General features: G+C 34.0%; 1 protein-coding gene across 4 annotated transcripts in view; it reads left to right on the top strand.

The window, feature by feature from the left end:
- Rtkn2 (rhotekin 2) overlaps positions 1-17,725 on the top strand; it is a 64,172-nt gene that overhangs the window by 26,803 nt on the left and 19,644 nt on the right. For all 4 annotated transcript variants that reach the window (XM_074078957.1, XM_074078960.1, XM_074078958.1 and 1 more), the window contains 3 exons: positions 4,837-4,931; positions 10,967-11,073; positions 11,993-12,124. In XM_074078957.1, the coding sequence (XP_073935058.1) occupies positions 4,837-4,931; positions 10,967-11,073; positions 11,993-12,124 (334 nt within the window). The remainder of the gene's footprint in view (positions 1-4,836; positions 4,932-10,966; positions 11,074-11,992; positions 12,125-17,725) is intronic.

The following is a 17,725-nucleotide window of genomic DNA, read 5'->3' as shown; positions in this document are numbered from 1 at the left end:
GTATTTTATGCTTTGTGATAACTATTCAGTGCATTATTCTTCATTGTACAAACATACACCTTTTAAAAAATGGTTCTGTGAAAACTTAAAATTGAATGTGGTTATTTTTTCTTTTTAAAAAGCAATTCTCCACACTACATTTAGGAAAAAATTTATTATCGTATTATTGCTGTACTGGGGGTATATCATGACAATTACCAAAGTGCTTCTAATATATCGTAGTTAAATTCACCCATTCCATAATTCTCCTTTATCCTCCCCCTTTCTACCTTTCTTAGAATAGTTTCTGCAGATCTCATTTTTCCATTTCCATACATGTGTATATAACATTTCCACCATATTCACCTTCCTATACCCTTTCCTTATATCCTCCCCCCACACAATTGTACCAACCACATATTAAATTAGACTGAAGTTACAGAGCGAGTATCCTAATACTTGCTTGGAATCAGTAGGTTGTTTTTGTTTTTAGAAACAATGTTGTTAACAAGTAATGTAGTTTCTAAACATAACTAAGTACTCAACTTCATATAATTTGTTTATTTAATAATCTTAGAAATGATTATTCAGCAATTATGTCATGTGGTACATTAGAGTCAAGGTCAAGTCATGGCCCTTGCACTCAAAATTCTTTCAGTGTTATAAAATGTGGTTACTCTGTCTAATTCTAATTTTAAAAGTACCTTAGTTTTATAGTATTTATTAATAAGGCATAAAGGTAGTATGGTATGGTGGAATCTTCTTGTTAGCTACAGGCAAGTCAGTTATATTATTTGTACTTCGTTTTCTTCATCTGAAAATGTAGACAAAAATACCTTCCTGCCTAGCCAAAGTAGATGTTTAAAAAGACCTTAAAAAGACATTGGCAAAGTGCCTCAAACTGCACATAAATATATAGAGACTTGTAATGTTCTGCATATCATTGACTCTTAGGGGTGATTTTCATTAATAATTAACCAATTAGTTATTTCATTAGGAAAGTGATATAAATTTGAGACCCTAGAAGAAAATATTACTCATATTTCCACCACTATAAACCAAATAGTTTTATGATTTTGGTTGATGTTTTCCTCTCAAGTTTTTAGATACCTAGGTTTGGGAGATATTTAGATAGTCCTAAATCTATTGTACATTTAACTTTTCTCCAAAGTTATTACAGAATCTTTAATTTTAATAGCCATATTTATTATTTGGTTAAATCCAATTTTAACCATTTTGGAAGAGGATGTTTTATTGTAACTTTCAGATGTGTCATTCATGGGAAATAGAGGTTAAAGTCGTATACATTTATTTACCTTATAGTAACTAAGGGAAAAAATTAGTCATGATTAAGGCCTTGGAAAAAAATAAACATGTAATTTTGATCTTTACATAATTTTAGCCTCTTTTGCCATACATTTGTGTTTTTTAAACATACTATCTCTCCAGTGCTCCCAGTGCAAATACACTTTATAACATATTTCTTCTCATACACACTAATAGCAGTATTTTGTATTCTCCATATTGAAGGACTGTTCCTGAAATGAAGACTACCCAAAGTTTTTCGGTAGTTAGTGAGGATAAATTACAGTATTACTCCTAAAAGTAAACCCCTAAAGTTTCTTCATTCTCATTGTCTTGCTCTCCTGCCATTTTGGATATTTTTTTCTGCTGGACTTATACATGTAGATAACATATCTAATACCTTGATCTCCTAGCTCCAAGACCTTCTTGCCTCTGGTGATGAAGTTCTCATACATTTCAGCCATCTACCCCATGAGTATTCCCTGGGTCTTGTCATTCCTAATTGCCTATCCTTTGAAATGTTTACAGTAGGTATCTTTCTTTCTCTACCACCTCCCATATGTCCAGATTCTTCCCTTCAGCATTGTTGCTCTAGCTTAACTTAGACCTCAGGATTTACCATTGTTTTCTTTCCTAGCATCTCTTTCCTTTTGTCATACTTATCTTGGAAAAGCTCCAAACTTGGCTAAGTGTTCCTTGTAGCATCTTCACACTTGCAGTCATGAGGAATAGTTGAGGAAGCCAGAAAAAGCACATTAACTCCATCCCATCCTACAGAAACTCCTCTTGTCAAGTTTGACCTCTTTGTCAAGTTGCCACATCTGATGGTCATTTATTGGTTTAGTCTTCCTGGATCTTTCAGATTACAAACTGATCACTCTGTGAAATGTACCCTCCTACCACCAGGATACCATTTTCATTTTTTTTTTACTTCTACCTTAGTGATTATTCCTTTCCTGTCTTCTTTGTTCATTGCTCTTGACCCTAATTTGAAATGATGGAGTATTTGATCATTGGATTGCACTTAGCTTTCTAACTTTTATTAAGTTTCATCTATACACTGGTAACTCCCAAACTTATGTCCCTAATACCTCCTATCTCCAGGTTCGTATACCCGGCTGCCTGCCCAATAGTCTATCTAGATGTCTAAATATTTCAGATTTACTTGGCCCAGATTAAATTATTCCTTCCCGCATTGGCCACATGGGCCTCCTTGTTGTTTGTCAGCTATACCCAGCATGTGCTCACCTTGGCCGTTATCCTTCTGTCCTTTCCCTGAAATACCCTTCTTTCTGTTCTTCTCATGGCTTATTTATTCCATTGAGGTCTGTGAACAAATATTACTTCTGCAGGTAGGGCTTCCTCTTCCTTGCCCATCTGAAATAACATTGTCCTGTCACCTTTAATCTCTTTACCGTGCTTTGCTTAGCCTCATAGACCAGATATAGTTATTTTTCTGCCTTCTTTTTCCTTCCAAGAAAGAAGGACACTCCCACCCTACATTTTGTTTATTATTATAGCCTCACCCAGAACAATACCTGACAAACACAGGCAACTGTACTTATCAATAATGTTTTCCTAAAAGATAACAGATCTTGTATTCAAATGCTAATAGGGAATCTATTTCCTGTTATTTCATGTGGGAGATTCATAATGCTTTATCAATTTAAAATATTCATCTGTTTTTTTTTAAATGTAGTTCCATAAAACAATATGTTAGAGTGACAATTACAATTTTGGAATAATGCTTTTGATGACCATATAACTAATATTATTAATAGGCAGTTTTGTGTGTGGTAGCATTTGCTCTTCCATTGTCATTGCTGTTTTCAACTACTTTGATTATTTCTCCAGTTTTCTTTAATACTTCCTTAACTTCTGGGGGACTCATATGAAATAAACAAAAATAAAATCTAACTATGAAAAACTCTGTAGAAACTTGTACAGGATAGGTCAATAATAGCAGAGAACAGCCACACTAGTGTGAGGCTAATGCTTCTCTTAGTTCTAGCAATAGGGATTTGTTGATACTTAGTGAACTTTAGTTTGACATCATACTAGTTTTTCAAAATGTGACTTGAAGTCTTATTTATGCTTTGTTTTGCTTAAAATGTCAGGCTGAGATTTGGAGACAGAAACACAAATTTTCCCATATAAATATTGACCCAAAACACTGTATTGAAAGATTTTGCTGGTCTAAAATGGTTATATTTTATAAACCAAGAGGCATTCTCTAAGGGAGTATATTCTGTGGGGGGGGGTTATATTTTTATGTATTAAAGGAGTGCTTGCATGCATTGTGTACCCTTCACAGAAACATTTGAGTTAAATAATTTTCAGATTTTATTGACAAAATATAGAGATAAATGTGCTAAATTGATTTTAATAACTTGCCTTGAATGTGTCATCTATATTATCTTTTGTTTGTTTTTTCAGACAGGTTCTACCTATATAACCTAGGCTAGTCTTGAACTTACAATTCTTCTGTCTCAGACTCTTGAAAACTGGGATTACAGGCATGCATCACTGTACATTGCTTATAATATCTGAGTTTCATTTTTGTATTATAGTAGAATATATGTGATATAAAATGTACCATTTTAATGTTTTTTTAGTACACAGTTCAGAATCATTAAGTACATTCACATTGTACAACCATCACTACCAACCATCTCGAGAAACTTTTTCATCTTCTCAAACTGAAATTCTGTACCAATTAAACATGATTCCTCCTTCCCCCTCACAACCACCATTTTACTTTGTATTTTTATGAATTTGACTATTCTAGGTACCTGTTATAAGTGAAATCATACAGTATGTGTCCTTTTGTGACTGGAGTATTTCACTGAGCCTAATGTCTTCTGGGTTAATCCATGTGTCAATTCTATTCCTTTTTAAGGCTGAATAATAGTTTATTTTACATATTTATATATAAACATATTTATATATAAATGCATATTTATTTTATATACGTGTATATATTTGAATATATATGCAACCTTTTGTTTGTCCATTCATGCTTGGATAGATGCCTGAGTGTTTTCCACTTTTTGGCTCTTGTGGACAATGCTGCAGTGAATATAAATGTATGAATATTTATGCAATTCCCTCTTTGGGTTTTGGGGGTATATATTCAGAAATAGAATTACTGGATCTGACTATAATTTTATTTTTAATGTTTTGAGGAGCCACCATTGTGTTCTCCATAGCTTCTGCACTATTTTACATTCCTACTAGCAATGCACAAAGTTTCCACATCCTAGCCAACATTTCTTATTTTCTGTTTTCTTGGATTTCTGTTATTATTGGTTTTATTAATAGCCACCCTAATGGATGTGAAGTGGTATCTTATTCTGGTTTGATTTGCGTTTCACATAACTAGTGATGTTCATTGTGTTTTTATTGACCTTTTGTGTATTTTTGGAAAACTGTTAAGTCCATTACCCATTTTTTAAATTAGGTTGTTTACTGTTTTATTGTTGAATATCTAAATGTTTTATCTAATATAGAATATACAAAAATATTTAAGACATTCTTTTTTCTCACTGTCAGTGGTGTAAAGTATAACTTGCTAGCTCATACTACCCTAACCTTGGAAAGTGCTGAGGATAGCTTCAAAACCCATAATCTGTCTATTAATGGAAATGGTAAGTACATTACATATATTATGTCTCTATATATGTCATTCAGTTATAATTTCTAATTTTAATAGGTTAAATGTCATACCCATGAGTAAGTCTCTGGGTTCTTTTTGATATGTGTATCCTTCCTTGAAAGGGGAGTATGCTTAGATTACTTTATAAAGTGACCTAATGAGAATAGAAGGATTTGGGGTATTCTGAGTCCTTGTCTTTGACTTGAAATTAGTCATCACTCTTCTAACTGGAAATGAAACCTGCCTCATTTTTAAATTTGAAATTAAGGAATCTAACCCTTGTTTTGGTAGAAAGCAGAAGACATAAGAGAAGGTAGGACTAAATATTAACTATTCTCTCTGAGTAGTGGTGGTAATTGTAGCTTTTCTAAAAGAAATACATAGCAATATGTAAAAGGAGGTTAGGTAATTAGGAAGGTTGAAAAACTTGATATGAGGACTCTGCAAGACTATTTTTACCTATGACAAAATATATAGACCGGTGTTGGAAAAGCAGCTTGGAAATATTTAAATTATGTACTTGTTCATTTTCTAAAGGAAAATACATAAAATTATTTGATAAATGTGCTCCATTATACTTATTTCTGTAAATATTGGTGACTGTATAGTGATGGGATTGATGATTTCACAATTTTTTTAAGTTCATAAAAAAAATTATACTACAAGTGGAGAAAAGTTCATAGGATGTAAATCTGTACTCTGAAACAGTTGTGAAACAGGTCTCTACATAACCACCTCTGCATCAAGAAATGGGACATCCCCAGTACCACTTTTCCTCAGTAACTGTAGTGTAGATGTGTCCCAACATTTATGGTGTTTGCTTCCTTGCTTTTCTTTACGATTTTGCCACCTGTGTGTCCTTCCCTAAACAATATAATTTAGGTTTGCCTGGTTTGGACTTTATGTGGATAGAATCATACTATACAGTTTTAGTGATTTGCTTTTTGTTCATCATGTATTTTTTTCTTATAGGATTTCATTACATGGTTATATCATTATGTATCTTTATACTGGTTCAATTGTGTCTTAATAGATACTGGGTTCTTTTGGTTTCTCTGGGATTTTTTGTTCTCATTCTTGCAATAGGCTTGTCAGTTTCATTATTCACAGCATATTCTAAATATACTTGTTGCTTATTAGGAATAATGATTGTAGTGTACATATTCTACAATTACAAGAAGTGAGACAAAATCTGTGATTGTGGACTTTTAGTTTTCATAGCTATGTTTGGTTTTGCTTTGTGTACTCTTAAGTCTTTGCTAGTTGATACATGTACTTTTTAAATTGTGTACTTTGGTCTATTCTTTTACCTCAGGCTGAATTTTTTTATATAACAGACCTTGCTCTTCAGCATTAGCTGGATTTTGACTTTTTTCCAATTTGACAATTTTTGGTTTTTTTAATTTTAGCCTCTTTGCATATAATAACATGTAGCTGTATATGCAGGTTTAAATCTACCATGACAACTTGTGCTTTCCATTTGTCTTTTCTATCCCATGATTATTTATCTGTTGGGGGACAGGTGATTTTTTTTGGCCTTAATAAGTATTGTTTATTTTTGTTATTTGAATATATCCCTGTTCTAATTATATTTATGCATTCTTTTTGTCACCTTTTGGAAATTACCCCTAAAAATTTCATTCATCATTTAAAGTCTTAAAAAATAGTTTTCCCTTTTTCTCAGATAAGGTAAGGACTTTAGAACAGTTACACTCAATTTTTCTAATTTGCGCACTCTTGTTATATATAATTTATTTGTTTTTTTAAAGTTCATATGATACTGTATGTTTTTAATATTTATTTAGATTTAGCTACGTTTTTATGTATCACTTGTATCTGAGATAATTTTCCCTCTTAAAATATAATCCCTAGAATTACTTCTTTTTTTATATGTTATAATGTTTTCCTTTATGACATTTTCATACATGTGTAAAGTGTACTTTGATCATATTCACCCCCACATCTTCTCTTGCCTTGCCACCAGCCCTGGTCCTCTTCCCAAATAGTCCTCCCCCTGAGTCCAATCTCCAATACCATTAAATTAATATAAAAGTAAGCATAATTATTTTATAGTGGGTGCTTAATAACTTAAATACCTGAATTCAAGGTAATTGAAATTTGGACTAAATTGATGCTTCTGGTGGGCACCTGTAGGAACTGAGTCCAGGCCTTTATCCTAAGGCCATTTCTGAGTTGCTCTGGACCCTTCCAGCCCTGTCCTCAGGCAATGGGAATCTGGGCAGCAGTTTTATTTTACTTGTAGTTCATCACTGCACTGTTAATGTTCCCTTTGAGTTATCAGTTTAATGTAAGGACAGTCGCACACACACACAGTTAAACTGCTTACATAGTGCAGGCCCTTGAATCTGGTTTCTCTTTTGCTTCTCTCATCTTGCATGATTATTAAATCATAAAATCATAAGTTCAGATTTGCTGAGATTAGTAAATGCACTCAGGTCAATTAGCTTTTGGGCACACTTTACTTGCTTGTTTTCATTACTCTTTGAATTTGTTCTGATAATTTCTTAGTCTTGTTACTGCTTTGTTGCTTTTGGAATAATTTTTTACCTTATGTTTTATTCAGCAGTTTTACTAGTTTTCAGTGGGAGGGTTGATATGCAATATGAGTTACAATTATCAATCAGAAGAAAATCTGAGAAGTAGAGTTTGTTATTACCCCTTTTGGGTAGTCCTCTAGAATAATTAATATTGTCACCATGGGTTGAGTGTCTATAACATGTCAGAAATTATCCTAAACACTCTCAAAGCTGTTTTTACTCTTAAACTCTGTGAGATGCAGTTGTATGGACACATCCTAATAAAGTGATGAACAGTGGGAATTCTAGAGCTATCAATCTTGGATTTATATTCTAGCTCTACCATTGGCTAGCTCTGTGACCTTCAAAAGGTTCTCATTTTATCATCATTTACATTTTAAGGGTAGTAAACAGGCTGTGCTCCTTCTGCTGAACTTTGTTGTCAGGCATGGTTACTATTAAAGCACCCCAGAGCAGAGTACTATGATGTGTGAAGATAATAGAACTGATGAAGACCCTATTCTTTCAACCAAATCAGCTGAAAAGGAGTGGAAAGAATAAAATTCATAACAAATAGATTTAGAAGTAATAACCTCAGTTGTCTTCAGTGTTTGTAAGGTATTCCTAGATTCTCCTGCCACAAAGTATTGATGGACAAGTAAGCATGTAGGCTATGTGATGTAGTTCTTTCTTAGGGAAATACAATGCCTACATATTAAAGGATGTGAAAAGACCTCTGCTTAAAATAATAGAGCCAAACAAATAGAGCTCATAGATTCCACAGAATAAATTTTACAGAACACCAGACTATTTGCCAAAGTGTGTGCAATTAAAACTTTGTAATTTGAGTATATTTTGAAAAAAAAAAAAACTTAACTAAAAAGAGACAAAGTTTTATATAGAAAAAGTCACCTTCCAACTAATATAAACCTATATGTTAATACAGTGATTTTTCTTAAATAAAGTTATGGCAATATCTTCTAAATGCTATAAAATTAAGAGGAGATACAAGATTTTTAAAAATTATAACTCACTTTTATTATTCTTGCTAGTTAAAGCCTAAATGATATCGTAAAGTTTTTGTCATGAAGAAATGTTTATTTTTATAACATGAAATTAAATTGTGAATATTGGCATATATAACTGAAATGTTTTCTGACTTTGTTCTCCATCCCATATTTTTGTCTTAATTTTTAAACTCCTTTTTATTCCCCATTTGAAACTATGGATGAGTTGGTTTGATGTGAAAGATGTATACCTACGTGCTCATTACATTGAAGTAATGTCATAATGTTTCTTGAAAGAACTTTTTAAAATCTCAACTTAAAAAGAAATCTTGTAAGTTGAATGTCATTATCTTTTCCCCCAAGAAAAATACGTGAAGGCAAATTGTTCACATAATGCCCAGTGACCCCCAAAATCTGTTAATACACACAAGTTCTATCAAGTCATTCAGCTATCGCATCAATTCAGGAAATAAACATTAGTACGTGACTGCCATCTTTCTAATCCTTAGACTACAAGTGTTGCTCATCTTCCACAATGTTCTTTATGACAAAAGAATCCACACACTGCTTTATTTACCATGCTTCTTTAGTTTCCTTCAATCTGGACCAATTCCTCAGCCTTTTCTTTGACTTTCATGACTGTGACATTTTAAAATATTATAGTTAGTCATTCTGTAAAATGTCCTTCAGTTTGGGTTTTGATGTTCTCTCCATAAGATTCAGAATATGTGCCTTTATGATAAAAGCGAGAGCACACAAGGGAGGGGTGAGGATAGGTAAGACACCTAAAAAATTAGCTAGCATTTGTTGCCCTTAATGCAGAGAAACTAAAGCAGATACCTTAAAAGCAACTGAGGCCAATAGGAAAAGGGGACCAGGAACTAGAGAAAAGGTTAGATCAAAAAGAATTAACCTAGAAGGTAACACACACGCACAGGAAATCAATGTGAGTCAATGCCCTGTATAGCTATCCTTATCTCAACCAGCAAAAAACCCTTGTTCCTTCCTATTATTGCGTATACTCTCTCTACAACAAAATTAGAAATAAGGGCAAAATAGTTTCTGCTGGGTATTGAGGGGGTGGGGGGAGAGAGAGGGGGCGGAGTGGGTGGTAAGGGAGGGGGTGGGGTCAGGGGGGAGAAATGACCCAAGCCTTGTATGCACATATGAATAATAAAGGAAAAAAAAATAAGAATATGTGCCTTTGGCAGTGATGCCATGTTCTCTTCACATCAGATCAGGTGGTACATATTTTGATTCATCCCAATACTGATGATGTTCATTTTGATACTTAATAAGGTCGTACCCACCAGGCTTTTCTACTGTAATTACTCTTTCATCTTCTACTTTGTAATTAATATGTACTTTGTGGTGGGAGTAGGGTACTTTGAAATTATGTGAGTATGTATTTCTTACTGTTCTTCCTGTTTATGATCTCATTGTTTTTTGTTTTAATCAGTGCATCATAATCTGTTAATGTCAATATATCAGCTTATTTTGAGGTTCATATTGTCCCAACTGTGACCAATAGAAACCATTTGAGATGGGTTCTGTCTTTTTGATAACATTCTTTGCACATTTTCTTCCTCTGTGACATACATCCCAAGATATTCCCATAGTTGGGCTTCCCATAAAACATGGTTATTCTTGTCTGCTTGGGTTTAATGTCATACAGAGACCCTCCTAGCTATGCTAGGGCTCTGATTCCTCATACCAGGCCATTCCTTGGTGGCTCTAATGCTCAACCTCATGGTGCCCTTCCACAGGGATCCCCTCTCACTCTGCTTGCTTGAGACAGACTCCACAATCCAGCTTGTGCCTTGGTGTGAGTGCCCTCCAAGGCTGTCCTTAGCTGAGAGTGTTGGCAGTCGTCTTCCTCCTGCCTGGCTCTAATACCCAGTGCAAGCACTTCACAGCTCCTTCCCCCTTCAGTCCTTATGCACACACACTCCCCTTGGACACTACACCTGGTGGCTTCTGTCCTGCTTACTCAGTAAGAGAAGGGGAAGAGGAAGGGCCAAAAAAAAAAAAGTTCCACTAGATTATCTTAAGTTTTTGGCTGAGATAATGTTTCATTCAGAGGCTCACCTTGCTTGTTATCATGAGAATCAGATCAAAAAGTAAAAATTGGCAAACATGAGTCACTTTTATTAGAGTATTTTTAATATTAAATGAGATTACTTACATTCTCTTTTAAGATCAAGTTAGATCAAGAGACTAAAAGGTCTATGATTATTCCAAGTGACAGCATACTGTAAAGTATCAGTTTCATATCATCCTATCCTCTCAATTTCTCATAATTTGATTTTGTCACTAAATATGATACTGGATTTTGAGTAAGCAAGCCTTTATATAAAAATGAATCTAAGAAATATATTCTTGTATAAAGCAAAAAATTATAAAAAGAAAAATATCAAACTGTATAAGACCTTAAATAAGCATATATTTGTAACTTATTTTTTTTTTCTTTGTCCTTTAAATAGAGGAGTCTTCATTTTGGCTTCCCTTATATGGCAATATGTGCTGCCGTTTAGTCGCCCAGCCAGCTTGTATGGCTGAGGATGCATTTGCAGGATTTCTTAATCAGCAGGTTAGAGGACTTTAAGTATCTTACAACAATTGTAGCTCTAGTTGTAATCTTAGTATACAGGCAGTTGTTTGACCTTCTAACATGGAGCTTTTTCTGTAATGTTAGTTCTCTAATGTGATTAGACATACACTGTGGGAGGCATGGGTGAGAAGGATGCACGGGCGGGGTTTCTGGTGCAGTTTTCCAGGGCCTCTGGAGCTACCTTCCGTGCTCCTCTGCCTCACCATCCTGCAAGTTACAGGATAATTGGCCACAGTTTCCTTGTGGAAACTGACTCTGGCTGCCCAACACCTTTCACGTAAAGGCCTTTCTGGAAGACCGCTTTTGGCATGGTTTAAGCCTCTGAGCTTCCAACACTGCCTCTATGCCACCTACTCCTGATTTATTTATAACCATAGTTATTTATATGCAGTAAATAATTAATTGTGGGCTTCATTGAATCAATAGCTTTTTCTAAAAGATTCCATTAGGAGGAAAGAAAATTTGCATTCTTACCAGGTATAGTCAACATTTTCTAATGTTCTGAGAACAGTAAGGGGAAATTATATTTTCAACATTGAGAGTTGTTTTTATAATTTTCCTGAGTCATTTGATAAATTGCTGTGGAATTCTAAGCAGTAATTTTTAATAGACTAGCTTTTCTAAAGCTGCATTGATTTATGATTTTATGTGTAAGAGTTATGTGGTAATCATTACCTTCATTTTGCTTAATGCTTTTGAGAATTTCAAACTTTTCTTCTCTGATATTAACTTACTCTTGGATTTTGGGCAATTAGACTTATTTTATAGCAAATTAAAGGGTAATTCTATCACATTTTAAAGTTCTAAATAATCAACTTTGATAACTTAAGTATTACATTGAATTTATAGCCAAGGTGATAATATTTAACATTGATATTTTCTTGATTTTTTTTTTCAGCAAACAGTAGAAGGTCTGATTAGTTGGAGAAGGCTATATTGTGTTTTGCGAGGGGGGAAACTGTATTGTTTTTATGGTCCAGAAGAAATTGAAGCTAAAGTGGAACCAACTTTGGTAATACCCATTCATAAGGTAAATGAAGTGTTAGTTTGAAATAAAGATATAATTTTTATAAAGTTTGTTCTTATCTGTATACTTCACATTGTTCATTGTATTAGTTTATAAGGATAATTTAATCTATTTTTATTTTCTTTGTATTATACAGTTTATACATCAAAGAGAATACTGTATATTTCCTAAGAATACATGGTAATGAAAGTTCATACCTAGTAAATAGGTTTTAAAACCGAGAATGTAACTCCACATTAATAATATACTTATATTTTTCATAAATTTAAGAGATTATATAAGGATAAATTGTCAGCTTAGGTTACAATAATGTTCTTTCTATTTAATGCATAAAAGACATTCCTGAGTACACTTTCTGAATTCTTATAGGATTCGTGAAGAATATGTTTTTATATACACACACACACATATATACACACACACAATGGAGACTGTTGAAATGTATTTATAATTTTTTTCACTCAACATTCTATAGAAAAAATTTTCAATATATGGCAGACCAAGTTTCTTTTATTCCACTTTCTCAAATTTATTTTCATCTGTTGTCGAAGCCCAGTGTTTATTAAAGGATTTTTCTTTCTCTTGTTTTTATAGGCTTCCTACTCTAGAACACTAATGGTATTTCTAGAGCAAAATAGCACGTTTTCCACCTAACGAACTGCACTTAATTGTTTTTACTGGTTTCACATTGCTTGCCTTTGGAGTGGTCTAACTGAAGTCAGTGTATGATAAAACAGGAACTATAACATTTGCTAACTGTACATCTTCTATTTTGTTTGACATATTCTCTTAAAGAAAAATGTAAAGTCATGTGTCCTTTTTTTTTTTTTTTTTGGTATAATAGTTGTATTCCTGAAAACATGTGGATACCAGTCTTCTCATCTGTTTAGACTTGAGTTTAGTCCTGTGATCTTTTCTAATAACATTTTGACTATCTCCATCCTGCTTTTAGCAATTACAGTGCTTTTTTACCCAAAGGAAACCTTTAAAGGATCCCAAAAGGTACTCTTACTAAAAGAAGACCTTTTATCATATAGTTAAACCCATCTAATTTAACTGTCTTATTTATTAGAAAGATTAGTGTTTTTCTTTAATAATATAAATTAATAATGGCTCAGTATTATGAATTTCTTTTTGTTTAGAAAATTAGATTTGATATCCAGTGCAATAAGAATCAAGTTCAGAGAGAAGTCAACTAGATGGCATCCAGTCACAAATGTAGTTTCAAGGTAGAAGAGGTGGACCTAAGTCAGGTAGAGCCCTATATCTCTCCTAGACTCCAGCTACACTACGGCTTGGCTTTCTTCACTAATTCCCTCCTGTGCAGGGAGCTTTGCTATCTTTTGAATAAACTTTGTGCTTGGTTTACTCTTAAAAAGAAAAAAAGAAAAAGAAAATTAGATTTGAGATATGTCATTTTATTAATGAAAAATTGATATACTTTTTTCCATTACTTACCAACTTTTGTATTATTTTGTTTTGTTCATATAGTGTTCTACTTCTCATTTTTCCATATCTTAGTCTTTGGAAATTTTCAAATGTACAAAAAGTTGGAACAGATTAATGAACACCTGTGTATCCTTCACCTTCATTCTTTAGCTATACACATTTTTGTCACAGGCTTTCTCTAGGTAAATTTTTTTTGAATTATTTGAAAATCAGTTGCAAACAGCATAATATTTCTTCCCTGAGTATTTCAGCAAGCTTCTCCTAAAACCAAGGACATATTTCTTTATAGCTTTAATATTGTTATCATAAATCAAGAAATTTATTGTTGATTCAATATTACCGAATATATGGAATTGCCCCGGTTGTCCTGTTCTTTCTAATTTTTATAATTTCTTTGATCCAGGACCCCTGGTCATCATGTCCTTCATTTCCTTTTACCTATGTTGTACCACTCACATCCTGCCTCCATTTGTTCGCTTGTTTTGTTTTTTTCATGACATTGACATTTTTAAAAATCCAAACCAATTTTTTCTTGGAATGTATGTGACTAATTATTTCACTAGATTCATGTTAAATATTTTTGGAAGAGTTCTGTTGTGTGTGATTATGTCTAACTTGATTTTTACTATATAGCTAGATAGTAAAAGTGAAATCCTACCTATTTTTTCCTTCCATGGTATATTACACAATATAAATAGTAATAAACCAAATTAAAGTATAATCTAACAAATGATATTTTAGTCATTTTCTTATTTGGAGAAAGTCTTTAAGGTATTCCACTTACCTTACCTGAGCCCTTTAAGTAGGCAGAGTGGGTATGGTGACCCTGTTTTACAAGTATGTTATTTCTGTTTTACCAGTGAAGAAATAGACTCAGAGATCAGATAGAACTTGCCACACTAGTAAGGAAAATTAGGTGAGTCACTCTTCCTAATGAGAGGAGGAAAAATCTGTGGGTTGTTTTTCTACTTTCTTATAGACCTATTGCTTGACTAGACATAGAAAGACAAAATTAGACTTTTTCCTGTCTCCATACCCACTCTGAATCAGTTTTGAAAGGAGAAAGTAGCTCTGAAATAAGGTTCTGAGTTTGAAGCCATATTAGACCTATGGATGATGGCTTCGGCATGTGTTGAATCTTTCCCGTTTAAGTTTAGGAGTATATTTATGATGAAATTCCTGTTTTTAGAGCCTGTGCATCTGTATTTCCTGTCTAATGATGAAGATGTAATTCCAGAAGAATGGTACAGTGTTTGTGTGGCCTGACCAAATTGACCTCTTTCAGAGTTTTTTTCTGGTGGGAATAAAGGTGACTGGTGAGATTCTAAAATCAAATCAGTACTAACATTAAGATGACTGAAATCATCATACTTAGAAATTCTCATGTTCCACAATTAACCATTGCATTGTCCACAAGATTATTAATGCAGTAATATATGTAGATTTGCCTTAGACTTGGGGGCAACCTGGCCACATTTAACCCTAAATGACTGATGACTTAAATGTGTCTTCCCATTGTTACATGACTTTAGTTTTAAAGTACCAAGAGATTTTTAAAAGTTAAACCTGAGGTGCGAACCAAGGTTGGGAAGGTCAGTATAACTGAATTGCTCATTTCAGAGTTGAGACTGATGAGTCTTCATTTTCTAGCTTTATCATATTGCCATCTTAATTTTCTCTAGCTGATTCTTGTCCTTTTCTCTATAGAAACTATCCTTTGCAGGTCCCACTTGTGCTCTAGGCTTTATTCGAATCCTTCTAATCATTCACCTGAATACTTCTCACTTATGGAAAATGTCATTGATCTCTATATTCCATATGTCAAACACTGTCCAGTCAGAAATATATTTACTATGCTAAGATCTGGTGTCTCAAACCTGGCTACCTGGGAAGCTGAGATCTGCAGGATCACAGTTTGAGGTCAGCTAGGGCAGATAGTTTTCCAGACCCCCATTAAGCAGAGCAAAATGGACTGGAGCTGCACCTCAGTCCCACCAAAATTTAAAAAAAAAAAAGAAAAGAAATGTATTTGTTACTTCCTAAAACCTGATAGTCAGTTATATAATTGTTTCCCCATTAAAGTAATTTTTATTTTTCTCAACTTACAAAAAGATTCAAATATATATAAAAAGGTAAAAAAATACTATAGTGATCACATGTATACCGATCACCTGCATTTAATTGCCATATTTGGTTTCTCTCTTTGCTTATATCCTTACTTTTTGCTGATCCATTTATTTATTTATTTATTTTATTCATATGTGCATACAAGGCTTGGGTCATTTCTCCCCCCTGCCCTCACTCCCTCCCTTACCACCCACTCCACCCCCTCCCTCTCCCCCCCACCCCCTCAATACCCAGCAGAAACTATTTTGCCCTTATTTCTAATTTTGTTGCACAGAGAATATAAGCCATAATAGGAAGGAACAAGGGCTTTTGCTGGTTGAGATAAGGATAGCTATACAGGGAGTTGACTCACATTAATTTCCTGTGCGTGTGTCTTACCTTCTAGGTTAATTCTTTTTGATCTCACCTTTTCTCTAGTTCCTGGTCCCCTTTTCCTGTTGGCCTAAGTTGCTTTTAAGGTATCTGCTTTAGTTTCTCTGAGTTAAGGGCAACAAATGCTAGCTAATTTTTTAGGCGTCTTACCTATCCTCACCCCTCCCTTGTGTGCTCTTGCTTTTATCATGTGCTCAAAGTCCAATCCCATTGTTGTGTTTGCCCTTGATCTAATGTCCACATATGAGAGAGAACATATAATTTTTGGTCTTTTGGGCCAGGCTAACCTCACTCAGAATGATGTTCTTCAATTCCATCCATTTACCAGCGAATGATAACATTTCGTTCTTCTTCATGGCTGCATAAAATTCCATTGTGTATAGATACCACATTTTCTTAATCTATTTGTCGATGGTGGGGCATCTTGGCTGTTTCCATAACTTGGCTATTGTGAATAGTGTGGCAATAAACATGGGTGTGCGGGTGCCTCTGGAGTAACCTGTGTCACAGTCTTTTTGGGTATATCCCCAAGAGTGGTATTGCTGGATCAAATGGTAGATCAATGTTTAGCTTTTTAAGTAGCCTCCAAATTTTTTTCCAGAGTGGTTGTACTAGTTTACATTCCCACCAACAGTGTAAGAGGGTTCCTTTTTCCTTGCATCCTCGCCAACACCGGTTGTTGGTGGTGTTGCTGATGATGGCTATTCTAACAGGGGTGAGGTGGAATCTTAGTGTGGTTTTAATTTGCATTTCCTTTATTGCTAGAGATGGTGAACATTTTTTCATGTGTTTTTTGGCCATTTGAATTTCTTCTTTTGAGAAAGTTCTGTTTAGTTCACTTGCCCATTTCTTTATTGGTTCATTAGTTTTGGGAGAATTTAGTTTTTTAAGTTCCCTATATATTCTGGTTATCAGTCCTTTGTCTGATGTATAGTTGGCAAATATTTTCTCCCACTCTGTGGGTGTTCTCTTCAGTTTAGAGACCATTTCTTTTGATGAACAGAAGCTTTTTAGCTTTATGAGGTCCCATTTATCGATGCTATCTCTTAGTTGCTGTGCTGCTGGGGTATCATTGAGAAAGTTCTTACCTATACCTACTAACTCCAGAGTATTTCCTACTCTTTCCTGTATCAACTTTTGAGTTTAGGGTCTGATATTAAGATCCTTGATCCATTTTGAGTTAATATTGGTATAGGGTGATATACATGGATCTAGTTTCAGTTTTTTGCAGACTGCTAACAAGTTTTCCCAGCAGTTTTTGTTGAAGAGGCTGCTATTTCTCCATCGTATATTTTTAGCTCCTTTGTCAAAGACAAGTTGGTTATAGTTTTGTGGCTTCATATCTGGGTCCTCTATTCTGTTCCACTGGTCTTCATGTCTGTTTTTGTGCCAGTACCATGCTGTTTTTATTGTTATTGCTTTGTAATATAGTTTGAAGTCAGGTATTGTGATACCTCCTGCATTGTTCTTTTGACTGAGTATTGCCTTGGCTGTTCGTGGCTTCCTGTGTTTCCATATAAATTTCACGGTAGATTTTTTGATCTCTTTAATGAATGTCATTGGAATTTTGATGGGAATTGCATTAAACATGTAGATCACTTTTGGGAGTATCGACATTTTTACTATGTTGATTCTACCAATCCATGAGCATGGGAG

Source organism: Castor canadensis, chromosome 7 (assembly GCF_047511655.1).
Source record: "Castor canadensis chromosome 7, mCasCan1.hap1v2, whole genome shotgun sequence".
NCBI classification, from domain to species: Eukaryota; Metazoa; Chordata; class Mammalia; order Rodentia; family Castoridae; genus Castor; species Castor canadensis.
The sequence above is the reverse complement of the archived record's forward strand: the minus strand, read 5'-3'. Positions and strand labels throughout refer to the sequence as shown.